This window comes from Siniperca chuatsi, linkage group LG5 (assembly GCF_020085105.1).
Source record: "Siniperca chuatsi isolate FFG_IHB_CAS linkage group LG5, ASM2008510v1, whole genome shotgun sequence".
Classification (NCBI taxonomy): Eukaryota; Metazoa; Chordata; class Actinopteri; order Centrarchiformes; family Sinipercidae; genus Siniperca; species Siniperca chuatsi.
This window is the reverse complement of record NC_058046.1, coordinates 31,288,637-31,309,155: the sequence shown is the minus strand read 5'-3', so window position 1 is coordinate 31,309,155 and position 20,519 is coordinate 31,288,637. Positions and strand designations below refer to the sequence as shown.

General features: G+C 42.1%; 1 protein-coding gene across 2 annotated transcripts in view; it reads left to right on the top strand.

Annotated features, from left to right (window-relative positions):
• LOC122875935 (whirlin-like) overlaps window positions 1–20,519 on the top strand; it is a 137,340-nt gene that overhangs the window by 80,959 nt on the left and 35,862 nt on the right. For both annotated transcript variants that reach the window (XM_044195633.1, XM_044195634.1), the window contains exons 4-7: window positions 4,777–5,051; window positions 6,589–6,625; window positions 11,018–11,203; window positions 19,658–19,849. In XM_044195633.1, the coding sequence (XP_044051568.1) occupies window positions 4,777–5,051; window positions 6,589–6,625; window positions 11,018–11,203; window positions 19,658–19,849 (690 nt within the window). The remainder of the gene's footprint in view (window positions 1–4,776; window positions 5,052–6,588; window positions 6,626–11,017; window positions 11,204–19,657; window positions 19,850–20,519) is intronic.

The window sequence follows — 20,519 nt, the reverse complement described above, 5'->3', positions numbered from 1 at the left end:
CCCTTTTGCCTATGCAGGCAGGCCCGGAACTCAGCTGGATCCCCCAGCCACACCGAACATGCCGAAGGCCAGCGTCCAGCCAACTTTGAAAGAAAGGAACATTCTGAGAGACACCTGCTCCAGTCTGTCTACTCGATGCCTGCGTTTCTAACACTACAAAAGTTAGTAATGAACTCTGAATTCATCAACATCTGGCAAACGCTGCCACCACGTCTCCATCCCACCCAGCCAAGTGGGGGTGTGCTAAGATGTTATCATCCTGCTGCCTGGTGAGAGAGAGAAAGACAGCGAGATAATCTGCACGAGAATTGGCACTGACCATCCGCTGCCCTCCCCCTTCACAGCAACTTTTCCCCTGGCCATCTGAACCACCAGGTTAAACTTCGGGGTATATATAGCGTAATAAGAGTGATTAAGAAGCGTTAGGTCAGAAGTAGGGTCTCCCATCCATATAGAGACGATATTGAATGGCTTCAGGTATTTCCCTTTTGCTTCCCAACAATCTCTAAGCTGCTGAACTGTGCATTCTGTGAAGTTGTTCCCCGGAAGGCCTTCAATCACTCTACTCCCAGGAGAGAGGCAGCTCAAGGCTTGTTTAACCTGGCGCAAGGGAGGAGGACCATGGTTGACTACTCCATTGAGTTTCACATCATAGCAATTGGAATGCTTACTCCCTTTTTGACGCATTGTACAATGGACTTGCTGATTGCATTAAGAATGAACTGGCAGTTTGGGACCTTCCTGCTGACCTATATGCTCTTGTGTCCTTTGCCATCTGTACTGATGGCTGCTTCTGGGAGTGGAGGAGAGAGAGCACCTTCTCCCCAGCGATTCTACTCTCTGGTGTTCTCTCCAGAGCCTGCCTCAAGCACCCAGCAGCTTGGCCCAACTCTCCATGGCAAGAACGACAGCGCCACCTGTGTCTGTTGTGCAGCCAGGCTGGCCATTTTGTTTCTTCATGTACGGTAAAAGATATTGCTCACCAGTCATCCAGAGGGCTCTGGTGAGCCAAACCATGAACTTTGACATGCCCTCCATGCTCCATGCCCAACTCCTCTGTTCTGGACAGTCACACACAGTCTCAGTCCTCATCGACTTCAGCACGGATGCCAATATACTGGACATAACTCTTGCCACCCAGCTGGGAATCAGCCAGGAGGTAATCAGAATCAGAATCAGAAATACTGATACTTTATTGATCCCTGAGGGGAAACTCCTTTGTTACAGCAGCTCACTATCATGTTAGTGCACACAGGAGCAGAAGTACTAAGCAAAAAATATAAAACACTATAATACAGGTCAGAAAATAAATTAAGTACCAAGTGGGTATAAGTATAAAATAAATGTGAAGTACTAACGTCCCCATTAAAAACAGGTAACCACTCCCACTCATCTCTTCTACTTTCAAGCTGTTGCAAGAAGTCACTATCTTCTCTAAACTTGATCTCAGGAATGCTTATCACCTGGTGTGTATCAGGGAAGGGGATGAGTGAAGATGGCTTTTAATACTCCCAGCAGACATTATGAGTATTAAATCATGCCTTTTGGTCTCACCAATGCCCATGCTGTCTTCCAGGTACTGGTTGATGATGTTCTCTGGGACCTGCTCAATGTCTGTGTTTTTGTGTACCTGGATGATATTCAAATTTCTGAGCAGGAACATGCAGGAACAAAGAGTTCGTTCCGACTCTTTGTTAAAGCTGAGAAATGTGAGTTTCATACTTCAGAAGTTTCTTTCCTGGAATTCATGTGGGAAGCATCCAGATGGATCCTGCCAAGACTAGAGTGGTCTCGGACTGGCCTGCTCCTCCCACCCACAAGGAGTTTCAACGCTTCCTGGGCTTCTCTAACTTCTACCACCACTTCATCTGAAATTACAGTTCTGTGGCAGCCCCCCTCACTGCACTTACCTCCCTTCTTCCTCCTTCGGCATGCGTCATCAGCGCCATTACCTGGGACATTGAGGATAAGGTAAAGCACTCCCATGCGGAGTGCCTGTCCTAATTATCGCCTGTTTATCCCTGCCGGTCTCCGCTCTCAGGTCCTCCAGTGGGGACACTCATCAGGCCTGGCTTGTCACCCTGGCTTTGCTGCGGCAACACTTCTGGTGGTCCTCCATGGAGGAGGACACAAAGGAATTCAATGCCGCCTGCCAGATCTCTTCCCAATATAAGAGTTCCTGACGAGCTCCTGCCTCCTTCAAGCCTGTTCCTCATCGTCCTTGGTCCCACATCTCTTTGGACTTCATCACTGGTCTCCCTTCCTCTGGTGGTAACATGGTTATACTCACTGTTGTGGATCATTTTTCTAAGACAGCTAAGTTTATTCTCTTGCCCAAATTACCCACAGCCAAGGAAACTGCTGAGGTTATGCTGCATCATGTGTTTCGTTTACATGGCCTCCCCAGTGACATAGTCTCTGATTGGGGGACACAGTTCACCTTTTGCTTTTGGTCTGAGTTTTGCAGCATCCTGGGAGTCAGCCTGTTGTCTGGATTTCATCCTCAGTCCAACAGTCAGGCCGAGCGAATGAACCAGGATATGGAGATGGCCCTGTGCTGTTTCACCGCTCACAACCCCTCCTCCTGGTCCAAGCAACTCCTCTGGATTGATAATGCCCACAACACCCTCCCCAGTTCAGCCACCAGCCTCTCTTTCAACCTCTCTTTCAAAATGATAAATATTAGAAACTGACAGCCTTGCTAATTCCCCCTAGAAGCTAAAATTTTTTACAGTCAAATATACAAAAGTGGTGGACATATCAAACAACATAATGTTTTTTTTCTCATCTTAGAGCCTTACCAACAGTGGGTCTCAAGGATTCAGTGTGCCAAAAAAGGAACTAAAGTGTACAAAGTATCATCCAAACATGTCCAAAGGCAAAAGTGTTGAAACCTATTCCAAATGGCCATATTTAAAGGTTGGGCAAAAATGAAACCTATTCCAAATGGCTATATTTAAAGGTTGGGCAAAAATCATGGCACTTATTTGGAAAGTTTGCTTTAAAAGTCATTCATGGTATTGAACTCAATTCCAATGAAAATGGGCACAAGTAGTAGTGTGAAGAATGATAAAAGAGAGTTTTAGTGAGAAATTTTAACTTGTCTATTTTTTCACCTGCGCACACCTGGCTACCAACAACTGCAGATTGCTGGAATGTCGGTTTGGGTAAATAAAAAAATTGTCAGTGTCCCCCAATTCCATTATTGGAAAGGTGAGTGGGAAGGGGATTTCAAACCCTGGTTTGACAATCCAAACAAGCACTTTGTTTGAATGCAAGACAAATGCAGATGTTCAAATGCAGACAATGCAGGCTGACTGGTAGAGTACAAATATTTATTGCAGCAGAGACAGAATATAGGCTTACAGAATTGTGATGCAGGAAAGGGTCACCACCAGGAAAGCAGTGCAAACAGGCAAACAAATCCAGAGGGGCAAGGCTGGCAGCCAGGTGATAAACAGGCAGCAGGTAAAAAACAGGTAACAGGGAGAAAACAGGAACAGATCAGATACAAGTAAAAATAGCTAGAACACAAAGGCATGAGGTACATGGCAACTTTGACAAACTGACAGGGAATGAGTGGAAAAGGGCTGGTTAAATATCTGCAAGGCTGATGAGGAAAGTGGGAACAGGTGACCTGGTGGGCGGGGAAGGTCAGGTGACTGAGACTAGATGGAAAGGGGTTACTGCAGGCATCTAAGGTAAGATATCTGCAGGATGTCTTAGTTTCAAATTTGACATTTTGTTCTGAGTATGACGCTAGAGAAAAGCTGATGAGTTGTTTAAAATGGAAAGGGATCATCCTCTGAGAAACATGAATGTGCTCAGTAAATTTTAATAGAAAACAGATTGTTATTTCCTCTGTACAAAGGGGAATTTTTTCATGATTGCTCCAGACCAAAGTGTTGAACAGGCTGCCAGATGGACTGACTGACATTGCCATTCATTTTAGTTGGTTTAAGCCTCCACTGCATACATTTTTAAAAAACATTTGGCTTTGAACCATCCTCTACTTAAACTATACCGCCAAAATCAGCAAAATCGCACTTGATGTAAAAGGTTTCATAACAGCAGTACTGTTGCACAATCTCGCACAGTAAGACCTGAATACTATAGATCATGAAATGGAAGAGGGAAACTGATTATGAAAGAGCCGTTTGTCTCAGACCACAGAGCAGTGACCACTGATTGATTTTCCTCTATTGTGTTCTGATGAACAACATTCATCACATTGTCTTATCTGTGATATTCTCCTGTAACATAACATAACCTCTAACATACTGTGTTGAGAAGGGCCAAGTCATCACATATTGTCTGGCTGTCTAAAGGAGGATAACCAGCTTCAGTGCAGTATTAGTGTTTATGTGTCTATATGTCTGTGTGTGGTAGCCTGCAGACAATTCATTCAGTTAGCAAAATTGGGATGACCTTGGATTTGACACTCTTTGTTTGGTATTGAGTGCAGTATGTTCTTCTACAATCAAAGAGCACATCTAATGTTTTTGCAGATAAAGTAAACCACCAGGGGAGCATGGTTTGCAGGTTAATGAGCTCGTCCAGCAGGGGAGCCTCCTACATCACACTTACCAATGAGTCAGGGCCATTTATAAAGATGTGCAGGTAACACCATACATCATTCTTGGCTACATGTGATTTTTTTTATCTTTAGATGTAGAACAGATGGATAATATTTAGCACTGCATCTGGTCTACAGTTGGTCTACATAGGGAAGATGAGCATGTAGTACTTGTTTTTAATTAAACTGGTCTGTTGCAGGTGGGTGACCAGATCCTGGAAGTGAACTGTCAGAGCTTTGTCACCATCTCCCACGATGAGGCAGTTCACATCCTCAAAACAGGACGCCACCTGCTGATGAAGGTGAGGGACGTTGGTTGTCTGCCTCATGCACGTGCAGTGGTGGATGAGACCAAATGGATCTGCAGTGAGGCCATAGCTGAGACCAATGCTACAGCTAACCCAAGTTATGTCACCAACCCCACTGTCAATGCTGGCATCCACGCTAGTATCAGTGCTAGTACCTGCAGTACAAGGTGAGTTCATTATACTGAGTTAGAATGACTATTTGCCAAATACAATTAATACTACTACTACTACTGTCAGTGGCATTGGAGTAGAGACATCATTGTAACTGATTACTGAGCTGTGCTTCTTTGTTTCCCCATTTGGTTTACAGACCTGGGTTAAATTATAATTTTTCCATTGACTAAAAAAATTGTATGCACAAATTGTTAACTATTATGGTACTGGGGGAAACCTATACTATATCTATAATTGAAATCCTGTTGAATTGAGTGTACTGGATCTTCAGTGTTACTGACTGAATCGGTAGCTTTGTGCGTTGGAGCTTCCCTCACTGGTGACTGAAAGTGCCATTGTCAGCTCAGCTGTGATATACAGTATAATACTTCCTGGTTAAAACCAAGTGAAAGACCTTAAAGCCACAGGAAACAGCATTAGGCTACACCATAGCTCACATGCACCTCTTGTAACTACATGTCAGGGCTATGTCAGGGCTATGGCAGCTACAAAGATACCACGTAGGGTCTGTAATAACTGTGATTGGTCAGCTTGGGCTGCATGTGTTTGCTTCTACAAGTTTCAGATGCCGCTGGAGATTGTTGAAAGTGAAGACAACATAAAGCAAGCTGAAGAGAGTTATCATCTTCCTTCATCTCCACTTTTCAGTAACACACATCAAATGTCAGTTGTTTCCTATTCAGTACTGAGACAAGAAGTAGCAATTACCTGGATGTAACTCAAGTACTTGCATAGCCCATTGTTGCTGCTCTACATCACCAAGTAAAGGAAAGAATGTCAATACAGTTACCATGGGCAATATAAGTAAAGCACGATTCAGCCTGATTGTGTAAAATACATCCTTGTCCAGTGTTGCGGAGGTGCTATTAACAAGTGAAATTCGGTACTGAACTATAATCTAAACCTACAGAATCTCCCTACAGGACTCTTGTTAACTCCTCCATCAAGTATAAACCCAGCAGAGAAGTGGTTACTGAGCTATCAACCTTACAAACAGTGGTTTTATGAGCCTAGTTTTGTATTGAACTGAATAAAACAATTTGAACCAGCAAGAACTGAACTGAAGTAGAAGTTACTACTGAACTGAAGCAGCGCTGTTTATCATGGTATCATGGTTATGAACAGTAACCTAATTGCTCAGCTTAAAAAAATATAGTGACATAGTCAGTGACTATGAATCTGAATTGTATTTTAAAAATGTATTCAGATTCGTAACTTCCATCTCTGGTCTAAAGTGTGTTGGTATGGTAAACGGCAGCAACTGCTAAGAATCATTTTTAACAGACCAGTCTGAATGTCCGGTGAAACATTTTAAACTCGCATTGCCTCGGTCCCACCTTAGGCTGGGCTAGGCTGTGATGTTGTTGTTGTGTTTTTAATATTCTACATGCATAAGAATTGGTGAGACATACAGGTATTTATGTTGATGCTTTTACTTTTATGCTCTCAATTCAAATTGTTTGTAGGATGAATATAATGAGATCATTTGTTTCTTAAATATGCTATGCATGGTTTTCTTCTTTGTTGCAGACCATCCTCAGCCAGAGCTACACCTGTATTAGGAAAGGTAAGAATGGCAGCCATGCATTACTATAGCTATCTTAACTTTTTCGTTAACTGTGTGTTATTACTTTATGGAGGTGTTCGTTTGGAAACTACAATGCCATAATATAAAAGTTAATGTTTTTGCAGAAAACTGCATATGCTAGTGTTGGAAAGGCCACGTTGCTCAGTGTCATCCATTTGTCTGCTGTGTTACAATTTCATGGTCCTGGATGTGACATTTTTTTGAATAATTACTTTATTACTTGTAATAAGTAACTTGGTAATTCTGGTATTGCTTTTTCATAATAAAATAATAAAACTTTATTTATAGAGCACTTATCAAAACAAAGTACAAAGTGCTTCACAACAAGAGAAATAAAATACCACAGTGAATGACGAAATATAAAGAACTAAAATACATAAAATACATAAAAACAATAAAATAAACAGCCAGCTCAGGTAAAATCAGGATATGCTTTCAGATAAAAATATGTTTTGAGAAGAGACTCAAACAAAGACACTGACTCAGACAACCTAATTTCTTCGGGCAGGTTGTTCCAGAGCCTTGGGGCCCTGAGAGCAAAAGCTCTGTCCCCCTTAGTTTTCATCCTGGACTCAGGAACAGACAGGAGACCCTTGCCCGAAGATCTCAAACTACGTGAAGGTTCACAAGGGATTACAAGGTAGTTCACATCCTCAATTACAAGGAAATAAAACTACAAGACACATGAGGGGAGGACAGTATTTCAATATAAAATAGGATCTAACTATACACAAACTAAAAACCATAACAAACCATGTGTTTTAGTTGCCTAACTCTAACCTAGTTTATTTGCCATAACCACAATCTTTCCCTTACCCTAACCATAGTATAGTTGCCATGTGCAAATGTTGTAGGAAGTGACATTTTTAACATTGTCATTGTATATAGAAAAACGTTGTCATTATTCTGAGATTTTACAGAATCGTCCAGTATCCAAGTTCTTATTTGGCCATAGGATTGTGGATTAAGCCTGATTTTACTGCTCCTGACTAATTTTAGAATCGGTTAAAATCCATTTGATTGAACCAAACAGTGAGAGAATAGAAGTCGCATGTTTAGACTAGGTAGAAATGATGATTAAAACATGTCTTGGGTTAACACAACATACAAAATTAACGTACAATTATTAAATTGTACAGTGTCTGCCGAGCTTCATAGAACAAATGTTTAAATTTCCTCTGACAAGGACTTTTAGTGACTTTAAAAGCAATCACAAACAATGTATTGTGTCCTTTAGTTTGGTGGCCTTATTGCAGCCAGTAGTCTGTGCATGCCCCTCTTTCGATTTATTAGTATAGACGCTGGGAAGCTTTGAATATAACATCAGTTAGGATAACTTGATACAGTTGATTAGCTTTCTCACAAAAGGTGACTAAGAGACAATCAAACAGATTGAAGACTGGCTGGAAACGTTTGTACCACAGATTGCAGAATTTCCCCAGATTATCCTCCTCCTTGCTACATTTACTTCAAATAAAGTTAGTGCAGTTAGCAATTTCTTCGGAATAAAGAAATACTCAAGGCAATCACTTATCTTTCTGTAGTTTTTCTATACTGATTATACATCAGTATAATCTGCTCTGAATGAGTACAGAGGAAAAAGAGCATCAGTTATTTATCCAGTCTTCAGGATCAGGCTCCTCAACCCGGGGAGAAGAGTGTCCCTGAAGTCTGGACATAACAGTCACTAGGAGGTTTTGTAGTTCCATGTCATCATTATCAGTGTACTGTTCTCATCACGCAGTCCAAACAATCATACACAGATCAAGTATTGACTCCAAACAATTATGTATAGCATCACATGTTATTATATCAGAGAGTCTGTTTGTTCTTGCCATTACACTACTAGTTACATTACTAGCTAACTTTGGTTCAGGGCCATGCCATAACTACACCTCTAATCACCTGTCTAGCCTACTTATACCTGGTCTACCCACCCTGTCCAATTACTACCGCTGCCTTCAATTACACCAAATAATCAGCTCACCATTGATCACGAACTGCAGTTTGATCCATCCGATTCACATGATGATCTGTTTGAATACGATTCTTCTCAAGCCATGATATTCCCGCAGCAGTTAGACCACAGTAAAAGTTCCCGGCAGAGCCACTTGGTAAATAGTAAATGAGTGTAGCGCCTTTCTAGTCTTCCAACCACTCAGCGCTTTTCTACATGTCACATTCACCCCATTCACACACTGCAAGGTGTCAGCTGCTCATCAGAAAGAAATTAGTCATTCACACACACTCACAGCCTTTTGGGAGCAATTTGGGGTGCAGTATCTTGCCCAAGGACACTTTGACATGCAGGCTGGGGGTTGCCAGGGATCGCACTGCTGATCTTCAGATTAGTGGGTTCTACCCACTAATCGGAGTCTGTGCCTAATATCAAACCAGTTATTCATGTTTCGACAGCCAAAAAAAAAAGGCTCTTAGTCAGGAAAACTGGTTCCAGAGTGGCACCAACACTTGGTTGAGAACCAAGTACTGCTTACATCCGGAGCTGGGGGTGGTATTATTGTGACCAACAAGACCAACAAAAAATTTGGGACTGCCATTTTTAAAAAACCCAAAGCTTCAGTATGGATGTGAAATCAAAGTAGTAGTGGTCCGTGGAGGAGACAAACTGTCTCCTTGCCCTGTGGTCTTCGACAGAAATTCAAAATAAACTTCAGCTTCAAGAACGAAACCGGTGTTCTAACATATACAGCGCAAGATGGCTACAGCTGGGTATGACAGAAATGTTGAACAAATAAACAACAAAGTCAAGAAACTGATAAAGGAGTACAGGGACCAACAGAAGGGTCTCGGGTGAAGCGGCAATGGTCAGCCACGTTTTAATCATCCCCATTTCCCCGTCCACTGTTACATACCGGCATGCCAACTGACTGAGGCCTTGAACTCTGCAACAGCGATTCTTGAGGTTATGGTGGATGATAAGCTGTTGCAAAGTTCCACTGATCCTGGTAAGTTTTAGTTTTTTAAATGTTTCACCTTGGTGCCAGCCAGCTATGCATTTCTTAGCTGTTTAGCACACCTAACAGGGAGAATGGTGACTTGATTCTGGTTTCACAAGCATTTTCGCTAAGTCCTCCGCATGCCTGGCATCTTCAGAACACTAGTATAAGCAGCTAGACTGGGCATCTCAGCTACCATTCAAGCCCTCGGTCTGGACTGATCTCTTTTGTCTCATTTGGGGCCGTAATTGGCTCAGGTAACTCAACTCCTGAGATCGATCCCCCACACTGAGTCTTCTCCTCCCCTGCCTTCAATATATCCGTCCAAGACCTGCCTTAATGAACTTCCTCCCCCACATTCATCCACTTCCTCAAATGTATTCATCCATCCTCAACATCCAATACTTCCTCATTTCATGAAACCTTTAAAATCATCCTGTTGTGGCATGGTCCTTGCTTTTGAACTGTTATTTGATCTGCAAAGAAGCCCATTAAAGCTAGGGTAGGTAACGTTGGTGAAACTAGCAAGAAAGCTAGATTTTGAAAGTGTCCAACCAAAAAAATCAAAACCCCTTCCCTTCAGGCCTCCCTCCAAAGCCACTGCCCCAGAACACATTTTCATGTGCAATGACTGCAGAATGTGTGCAGGTAGAAAGGTGGGTAGACAAGCAGGTGGGCCTGCCATGGATTGGCCTATTACAGTCCTGTGACAGACATAGATACCGATTTTTATTTTTATTTTCCCAGAGCATTTGATTTATTGATTGCTGTTGGGATGTATAGATAATTTCAACAAATGACAAAAAAATGCTTCTGAAATACATTACCTACCCCAGCTTTTATGTTTTAACACAGACTACATGCTTTTTACACCCATGCACTTTTGTATTAAATGCTGACACAATGACCTTAAAAAAACATTTGGATACACTGTCTCCTTGTTGTCCTGAGGAATCACATTTTACTCACAAACTGACTTCATTCAATTGCTTATGAAGATAACAATGATGGCAAACACGTTCTGACTGATTCACCCTGCAACTTTAAAGTGGTGCTGTCTTGTCTCGCCCCTTGGTGTTGTATATGTTTGTATGGGACGTCCCATACAAACATATACAACTTACGTCATGAGACTTCCTACTACTTAACAAAGTAGTTTCTGAAGGCGTCTCCTACAGACGCTATAGGGTACCATGTGCGTCTGTATACAACACTGAGGGGCGTGACAAAACGTCTGTATTTGACACCCTGGAAATGAGAACGGGTTGTCTGCACACATCTGAAGACTTTCTATCTGCATGCTACTGGGCTTGTGGTGTTAGATAACTCTTTTTATCCTATCTGTGTGTGACCCTCATTTTTTCTCTCTTCATTTTTCATCTTTCCTCATGCGTCAACCTATCTATCTGTCCAGCCAGCAGTATACAGAGGTGTGGGCCCGCCAGGTTCGCAGGTGTCTCTGGAGCAGCAGGCCTACATGCTTCTGACGGAGCCAGAGAGGCAGACCATGGCCTACTACTTGCAGGAGTACCAGGAGGGACACATAGGAGTGGAGCCGCTAACCATGGCTCTGTTTGAGCTCTTCAACACACATGCAAAGGTACAGCAGCCTGCAGCAGCTGCAGTGTGAATGTCCAACTGGTCTCTGTGGGGTCAAAAAGAGAGATACATGTTGTGAAATAATGTTCAGAAAGTACCTTGTGAAACAAAGCTTGAATATATCTATTTCTATTTATCTTACCTATCCAGAGATGTGGATGACGACTCAGATGTCTGGAATTTTGGTACCTGTCATGGTGATAACCTGTGCCCTATAAGAGTAGGTTTCACACTGGCAAAGCATATTCTAGCTTCTGCATTTCTATTATTTATTCCATCGTGCCAGCACAATAGATCTGTAGTCCTAGTTGTGTTGCTAAGTTGTGTAGCCCAGGCCTCTGTGGCTGAGTTATGCTACCATAGTAAACACATGTGGGTTTAGCATGCTAACATAAGTAATTTTGGGTTATTTCAGTATACATACTCTCATCATTTACATTGTTAATGAAATAACACTCATTCATTTACATTGAATACATTCTTTTCAAATTAATTTATTGGTTCTATGCAACTTCAAGCAACCAAATGTTTGTTGCATAAGCTCCCATCCATATTACCTGCTGGTCATAGGTCCAAACAGCCAAGAAAGAAGTGAGAGCTTCCAATTAGCTTTTTAGTAAGGAACTCAGTGTATACCATGTTAAGTAGAGTACAGAGGGTGGTTTTCATTGTTTCAGGGTATAGTCTTTTTAAAGTACCCCAAACAACTTATATTTATGGTATTTCTGTGTTAGGATGATTGGAATAATGATTTAGAAATAATTTTGTTGTTTTTACATAGAACTGTTATTTGATTATTTATTTATTATTAGTTTTAATTGATTATGGACTAACTTTGGTTTGTCTATAGGAGGAGCTTCATGTTTAAAAGCAAGAGATAGAAGCTCCTTAAGCAGTTAATTTTTGAAGTTGAGACTTCCTGTTATAACCCACGTTTCTATATCCAGACATCATGTCTTGTTCATGTTGGGGCGATGGAATGTCGACTGCAGCTGGAAAATCAGTTCCAAATTGTACAAGAATGCTGCAGTCCAAACTAGCAACCTTCGGAAAGGCCAAGCAAAACCTAGAAGCTAAAGAAGGTTGTGCTAACATTAGCATAGCTCTAGCATTGGCTGCTGATAAGAGCGGTGAAACCACACCGGAGGGAGCTAGCACTAAGAAAATTCTTGTTGCCATAGACACTTTGAAATCGTACTTCTCCACAAGATTGGCATTTTGACAGCAATAGAGGGAGTGAGGAAGGAGATAAGCAAATGCTCAGAACGTGTTTCACAGGCTGAAATAAGAATTTCTACTACCTAGGATGATGTGAGTTCCCTGCAAACTAATGTGCAAACTCTCAAAGCTAAAAACAAGAAGCTAGAGGACAAAGTTGAGGACTTGGAGGTGATATTCAGACTATCCAACATGAGACTGGTAAACTTATCAGAAGACGCCGAAGGAGGGGATACATATTTATTTCTCAAATATTGGATCTCAGAAGTCTTGGATTTGGCACCGCTACATTCTAAGTTATTACTAGAGAGAGCTCACAGAATAGGTCCGAGGAGGGATCCCAATGCCCAACAAAGACGCTCATCATGAAGTTCTTGAACTACAAGGAGAAGATGTATCCAGACTTGGCCACGGGAGTGCACAAACAGCAGAAAATGTTCGATGCTGTGCGACACAAACTACGGAACCTGGAAATCCAGTATGGCATGCTTATACCGGCTCGTCTACCAGTGACCTACTAAGACTAGTCGTACATATTTGAGAACCCGTCCGACGTGGAGGTCTTCATCGAGTGGATTACAGTGCACTCAAGTGTTGATCAAGTGTTGGGGAAACTGGCACTGATGTTACTCAATTGGACATTGGATCATTAACATTACTACAATAACTGAAATATTGTGCAATATTCTCAATATTCTATTACTCCTGTGCAATATACTCTGTTCTCAGTTTAATTATTCCATGTTTGTTGGTATTTATTAAACTATATTACTGCTGTGCAATATCCACCACCTAATAAGCTGGTTAAATCGGCTACACTCAACTTGACAGTACACATGATTGCACTACTATTACTTATATTATTACATTGTACTGTACACTTACTTAACTTTATACGTCATACCCACTTGTATGGTCCCATACGGAGATCTCTGCTATAACATAATTTGGTACTATTGGGCAGCTCAGCCAGGAACTATTATGTTTTATTTTACAAATGTTGTAAATGGTATTGTCATGTTTGGTATGAGGTGAGGAAATACCTGGGTGATCCACTTTCTCTCACGGTTAGCCCAATTTCAGGAAATGAAGATTTTGCTCCAGGCAGTGCTGACATTGGGTTTAGGACTTGGTCAGATAAGGGGGTGCAGAAAATTCAGGATCTATATAGGCTGAATGATGATAAACTGATGTCATTGGATGAGCTTGCAATTAAACACTGCATTCCACAGAAACATTTTTTCAAATTATTACAACTCAGACATTTAATTGGTGCAAACCAAAGAATCATTATCTATACCTCCCTATTCACCATTAGAGAAAACTATGTTAAAGTTGCATGCCTCGCTTTGACTGTGTTGTTGACTGTGTGGAGGTATGAAGTTGGGCATTGGTGATTACTAGCTGTATGAGAAACATTTTTATTTTTATTTATTTGGATTTTTATTATTATTATTTTTATTATTTGTCTTGTGTATGTTTGTATACATTTGTGTCATTTATGTTTCTTAAAAATGTAATAAAGAAATTGTTCTGGATCTGGTGGTTCACCGTGTCAAACGCTGATGAAAGGTCCAGCAGGATGATGATGGAGTAGAGGGAAGACTGCTCTAGTTGGGTGGAGTTCCTTTATGATGGCAAGGAAGGCAGTCTCAGTTGAGTGGCCTGCCTTGAAACCAGACGGGTGGGAATCAAGAAGGTTGCTCTGGTGGAGATATGCAGAAAGTTGAGTGAAGATAGCATGCTGAAGTATTTTAGAATGGAATGGAACAAGAGGTAACAAGATGTAATTATTTACATCAGAAGGGTTAAGTGTGGGTTTCTTTAAAAGATGGTTCACTCTAGCTGCTTTTAGAGTGTTAGGAAAACAACCAGTTTGCAAAGCGATATTGAGGTGGGTGAGGAAAGGAAGGAGGTCAGGAGCAATAAACTGAAGAAGGTGAGAGGGGACAGGGTCAAGAGGGCAGGTGGTTGGGCAGTGGGCGGTAACCAGGGTTAGTACCTCATTGGGAGAGAAGGGTGAAAAAGAAGTTAGAATAGAAGATGAAGAGGTGGATATAGGACAGGTGATGTCAGCAGGAGGATGGGGAAATGAGGAGTATATGTCATCCATCTTTTTTACAAAGTAGTTAATAAAGTCGCTAAGTAGAAGGGAGGTGGAGAAGTGGGGGGATCAAGGAGGTTAGAGATGATAGAAAAGAGTTTTGGGGGTTCGAGAAGGATGATTGAATTTTGGACCGAAAGAAAGAGCTTTTAGCTGCAGATAAGGAGGTGGAGGAAGAGGAGAGAAGAGATGGATAGGTAAGGAGCTCCTCAGAGTGCTTGGATTTCCACCATTTTCTTTCAGCTGCATTAGTGTGGTTCTGTCAGCATGTGCTGAGTCAACCACGGGGCTGGAGGGGTCGGGCAAGCCTGCAGAGAGGTGAGAGGACAGAGAGAGTCCAGAGAAGAGGACAAAGTAGAGAGGAGAGTGTCCATGGCAGAGTTGGGAGGCATGAGTGAGAAGGAGTCAGGTGAGAGGAGAGCTGGCAGGACAGATGAGGCAAGAAAGGTGGGAGACAGGGATCGAATGTTGCCCGGGATAGGGACAGTATGTGTAGAAGAGAGGTTTGAGAGAGGTAGTGAGAGTAGGATATGAAGAAGTGGTCAGAGACATGAAGAGGAGTTATAGAAAGGTTAGTGGTAGAGCAGTTCCTGGTGAATATAAGCTCGAGTTGGTTACCAGCTTTGTGAGGGGGGGGGGGAGTGAGAGAGCGAAAGCAGATAATAAAGGTAATAAGTCAGATGTTAACTTCTCTGTCTGTTGAACCATGAAGTACAATCAGGGGGTCATCTTCAGGAATGTTCGATAAGAGGACGTCTAATTCCTCCAAGAATTCTGCGGAGGACCTGGTGGGCGGTAGAGCACAGCAATGTTTAATTTCACCGGATAACAGACGCAGTGTAAAATTCGAAAGAAGAAGGAGTGAAGTGTAGAAGCAGGTAGAGAGAAAATATCCATTTGGGGGAGGCCAGTGTCACCCCCTCTGCCAGCAGGTCTGGGTGTGTGGTGTGGTGAAAAACATTTTAAAGAAAAAGAACCCTGATTGCCTGTCTGCCCAAAGATAACAACTTTCATCCTTTCACAGTGGATGAAGCCTTAGCCTGAGGAGAGGGCTGCAGGGCTGGAAGTGTTCTCTGGTGTGATCCAAGTCTCAGTGAGAGCAAGGAAGTCCAGAGATTGCAAAGAGGCATAGCCAGAGATGAAACTTATCTCCACTGACAGCTCAACAAACAAACAGCTGTTTTTCAGATGAGGGAAGAACTGTTTCAAGAATAAGGTCTCTTAACCCTACACTGGTTTCAGATTTGTTCAACACAACCCTCAGTGCAGGTAACCCTAGCTTGCACAAACTCTAGATCAAAACAGAATATAACGTATATACCAAGAATATAAGAATAGACTAACTGATAGTTACCTGACAGCACAATTTACTAATACCAATGGTTAAAATTCAATAAAACAGAAAAAGCCAGAACAGGACACAGGAGTAGGAATTAACTGACACCACAAGAACACCCTGCAACTATATATGCAGTCTTGAAGTAAGTTACCTCCAGAAGTCAGAATGCACACATAGTTACAGATAACTTACTAATTTCTGCTGATGGCGTATTCAAAAGTGAGAAATCTGAGTACAGATTCAAAGCGGGAAACATGAAAGTCCAACTATGTGTATGGAATGCTAAATTTACATGAAGTTTGACCATGTCATCTGAATCTGACTAGTTAACTATGAAGTCAGTCAGCAAGGTTTTAGAATCATTCTCAGCGTTTTCCTATGTACATGATGACATATTAAAAGACAACTTGGGCAATTTATTTTTTCACATTTACAAAAGGGCAGCACGGTGGTGCAGTGGTTAGCACTGTCGCCTCACAGCAAGAAGGGTCTGGGTTTGAACATGCCAGCTGGCTGGGGCCCTTCTGTGTAGACTTTGCATGTTCTTCCTGTGCCTGCATGCTCCGGCTTCCTCCTTCAGTGCAAAAACAATGCAGGTTAGGTTAATTGGTGACTCTAAATTACCCATAGGTGTGAATGGTTGCCTGTCTCTCTATGTGTTAGCCCTGTGATTGACTGGCGACCTGTCCAGAGTGTGCCCAATGGGGTTCGGCTCCAGCCCCCCACAACCCCTAAAGGATAAGCGGGTATAGCTAATGGATGGACATTCACAAAAGGTAAAAAACAATCAGGTTTTCTGACCATTATTTCATAAGCTCAAAATCTTTTAGACCCTTTCTTGATCCCAGTGTCATTTAGCAATTCTTCGGTATTCCTTTTTCACTTCTTGGTGCAGTATCTGCCTCAGTCAGAATGCACTCAGCCTTTGATTACTGCATTGGTTGCCAGATATTGCAGCAATTCTTACACATCGTCAGTTTCTGGTGCCAAACTGTGTCAGCCACAGATATGTCAGTGAGACAAATGTGAGCGTCATTAAGCTGTTGAATACATGGAATTTATCTGATGTACGACATTTTACAAAGTGCAATTTACTGTACATACAGTATTTTTATGGTCTTTATGCACACCCCTATGTAATTCTTTACAGAGTGAATCAGCTGTAATGTTCTCATATTTTGACACTTTCTACCACCAATGAATGGGTAAATCAGAATGAAAAGGCTCCATTCTTAACAACATCTACCTCCTCGGGCACTAATTCCCAAAGAGACTGTTTTGGACTCAGTCTGGTCAGGACCAGGCAACAAACCACGTGGCTACATTAAAGAGTTGGGAAATCAAGTCAGTTTAAACCAGATGTAACCTTAACTTAACGTGTAAATAGATATCTGTCAGACTTAAAGAAATTTTGTTGCAAACTTAAAATTTTTGAACCAAACAAATTCAGCTACTCTTGGAGGGCATTGGAACAAATGGTAGAAAAAACCAACAGGAAAGTCTTTGTCAGGATTACTGTATAATATGTGGCCATTTTAAAATGGAAATTATGATCCAATGTCCCTTCGTGTAAAATTATAATTATTTTTTTGGTATTATGTAGAACAGGATTAATTATGCAGTGATGTAATTCCTTTTCAATTGCAACTCCACTTTGTTTTATTCTAGAAACAGTGTCATTTCAGCAGTTTCATTAAACAAAGAATAAAAAAAACCTTTAAATGACAAACAAGTTAATCTTTTTCTGCTGACATATTTTTCAATTGTTTTACTTAAGAGCCAAGACTAACTTTTTTGTTTGTTAATCACAGTTCTGTTCGTTATTTATTGTCAGTTACAATTACAACAGCAATTACAGTGAAGCAGTCATTGGCAATTAACTTCTTAATTCTCAGTCTCCTTCCAACAATGCTCAAAGAATATAAAAAGAAAATCATGTAAGTAAAATAGAATCTAAGATGTAAAAGCGTGCAGAAGTTAAAATCTGAATCAGAAACAGTTTGTGTCCAGGGTGGGACACAATCAACACGATCAGACACAATCTTTCCTGCACTCAGTGTTCTGGAGATGAGCACAATGACAGTGGTGTCATCTGCAAACTTCAGGAGCTTTACGGACTGGTGACTGGAGGTGCAGCTGTTGGTGTCCAGGGAGAAGAGTAGAGGGGAAAGAATGTAGCCTTGCAAGTAGGTGCAAGTAACATGATGGTAATTAGCTCTCAAGTTCAAGAGTTCAACAGTCTTATGGCTAGAGGGATGAAGATGTCCCTGAGCCTGGTGGTGACGGTCCAGATGCTGCAGTATCGTCTGCTGGATGGCAGCAGGCAGAACAGTTTGTGGTCTTTGATGAGTGGGCCTTCTTCCTACACCGCTGGGTGTAGAGGTCCTCCATGGATGGCAGCTCTGTCCTGGTGATGTGATGTGCAATTTTCACCACCCTCTGTAATGCCTTACGATTGAGGGCAGTGCAACTGCCATACCAGGCAGTGATGCAGCCAGTCAGGATACTCTCAGTGGTGCACTTATAGAAGTTTCAGAGTATTTTAGAGTCCATGTTGAGCCACCACAGCCTGTCTTGCTGTTTTTGTGAGGTGAGTCCAGGTCAGGTCCTTGCTGATGTGAATCCAGAGGAACCTGAAGCTGCTGACTCTCTCCACTGTAGTCTGGTTGATGGTGATGGGAGCGTGTCCTTCTCTCTGTCACTTTCTGTATTCCACAATCAGCTCTTTTGTTTTGCTGATGTTGAGATGGAGGTTGTTGTCTTGGCACCAAGATGTCAGGGCTCTGACCTCCTCTCTGTAGGCTGTCTCGTCATCACCAGTCATCAGGCCAATGATGGTCATGTCATCAGCAAACTTGATGATGCTGTTGGGGCTGTGGGTGGCATGCAGTCATGCGTGAACAGGGAGTACAGGAGAGGGCTGAGCACGCAGCCCTGAGGAGTGCCGTTGTAAAGAGTCAGGGTGGAGGATGTGGGGCAGTTTATCCGCACGGCCTTGGGTCTGTCCGTCAAGAAGTTCAGGATCCAATCAGCAAGGGCAGTGTTGAGTACCAGATCTCTGCGCTTGATGATCAACTTGGAGGGCACAATGGTATTGAATGCTGAACTATAGTCAATGAATGGCTTTCTCACATGTGTGTTCCTCTGGTCCAGGTGGGAGAGGGCTGTGTGGAGGGCTATGGCAATGGCATCATCAGTTGATCTGTTTAGCCAGTATGCAAATTGCAGTGGGTCTAGTGAGTCAGGGAGGGAGGAAAAGATTTTGTCTAACCACTCAAAGCACTTGGGTGGTGGTGGTGGAGGTGAGTGCTACTGGGTGGTAATCATTCAGGCAGAGGGTTTTGGACTTTTTGGGGACAGGGATGATGGTGGTCTTCTTGAAACATGTGGGGACTACAGACTGGAGCAGTGAGAGATTGAAAATGTCTGAAAACATCTGCCAGTTGATCTGCAAACACCTTGAGAGCTCGCCAGGGATGCCATCAGGTCTGGGTGCCTTGCATGGATTAATCCTTCTGAAGGATCTACACACATCTGCCCTGGATATTGCTAGTGGGATCCTGGGCCTTTTGTTTCTCCTCAGCCAAGAAATTGTTCTCAAAGCATGCATAGAAGGTGTTCAGTTCATCTGCGAGAGATGCACATCGACTGTGAAATACATTGTGTGGGCTTATTCAACCTAAGTCACAATGTGTATGATCTGAAATTTCCTACACATAGTAACTTTAAAACAGCCTCGTCTGACCTCAGCAGTTCTTGCTCTTAGTTTTGTTTTCTCTTCTCCTTCCCTCCAGTTGTCCATGTTGTCTGAGGTGAGGAGTCTGGTGGCTCCCCCGGATCTGGAGTTGTACGACAGGCTGGTGTTACACCATGAGAGGGAGGTCCACCAGGCTTGGCATGGAGGCCTGGGAGTGATGCATCCGCAGGGCCCCTGCAAACACAAAGCAACTGTAATCCATGATGCAGGACACACCGCCCCTGCTATGGTAGATCCTTTATCTACTGCACCTGAAAATGTGACAGCCATTGTAATATTGTGTGATATAATCCTTCTATTTTCTTAACTTGTTGCAAGTCACCACTTTAATGTGATGTTATTCAAATATGTAAATCATATAAAGAAGTCATAATAGAGCAAGATAAGCACTGACACCTCACATGCTAGAATTTTGTCAAGGTTATTTTGTACTAATGACCACCTTGTTGCACCTTTTTGTTAGACGGGTGCTTACCAAATCATCTGACAAAAACTATTGATTTAAAATGATTTACTACAAACTAAATGTAATTTACAAACAATACCAGCTGGCTGGCACAAAGTGCTGCTTGTTAATTTCATTAGAAATTAACAAAATAGGCTGCACCTCTTGATTGTGAACTGACGTGATTAGATAGAACCGGTAAAAAAGCAGTCTGTTGTTCATTTGAAACACACCTCATTGAATACACAATCCCAACTCAACAAAGCTAAACATTAAATCTGTCTCAATCTGTTTTCTTGTCTGAACTTTTTGTGGACTTGTGAAACATCTTCAGTCAAGGCCTTGTAATGTTCCAATTCAAAGTCCACATTTAGTCCAAATGCCTGGAAGTTTTCTTGCTTCGTCCATTTTATCAAGGATACTTTAGGAGCTGACTTGTGAGTTTGGGGTAGAC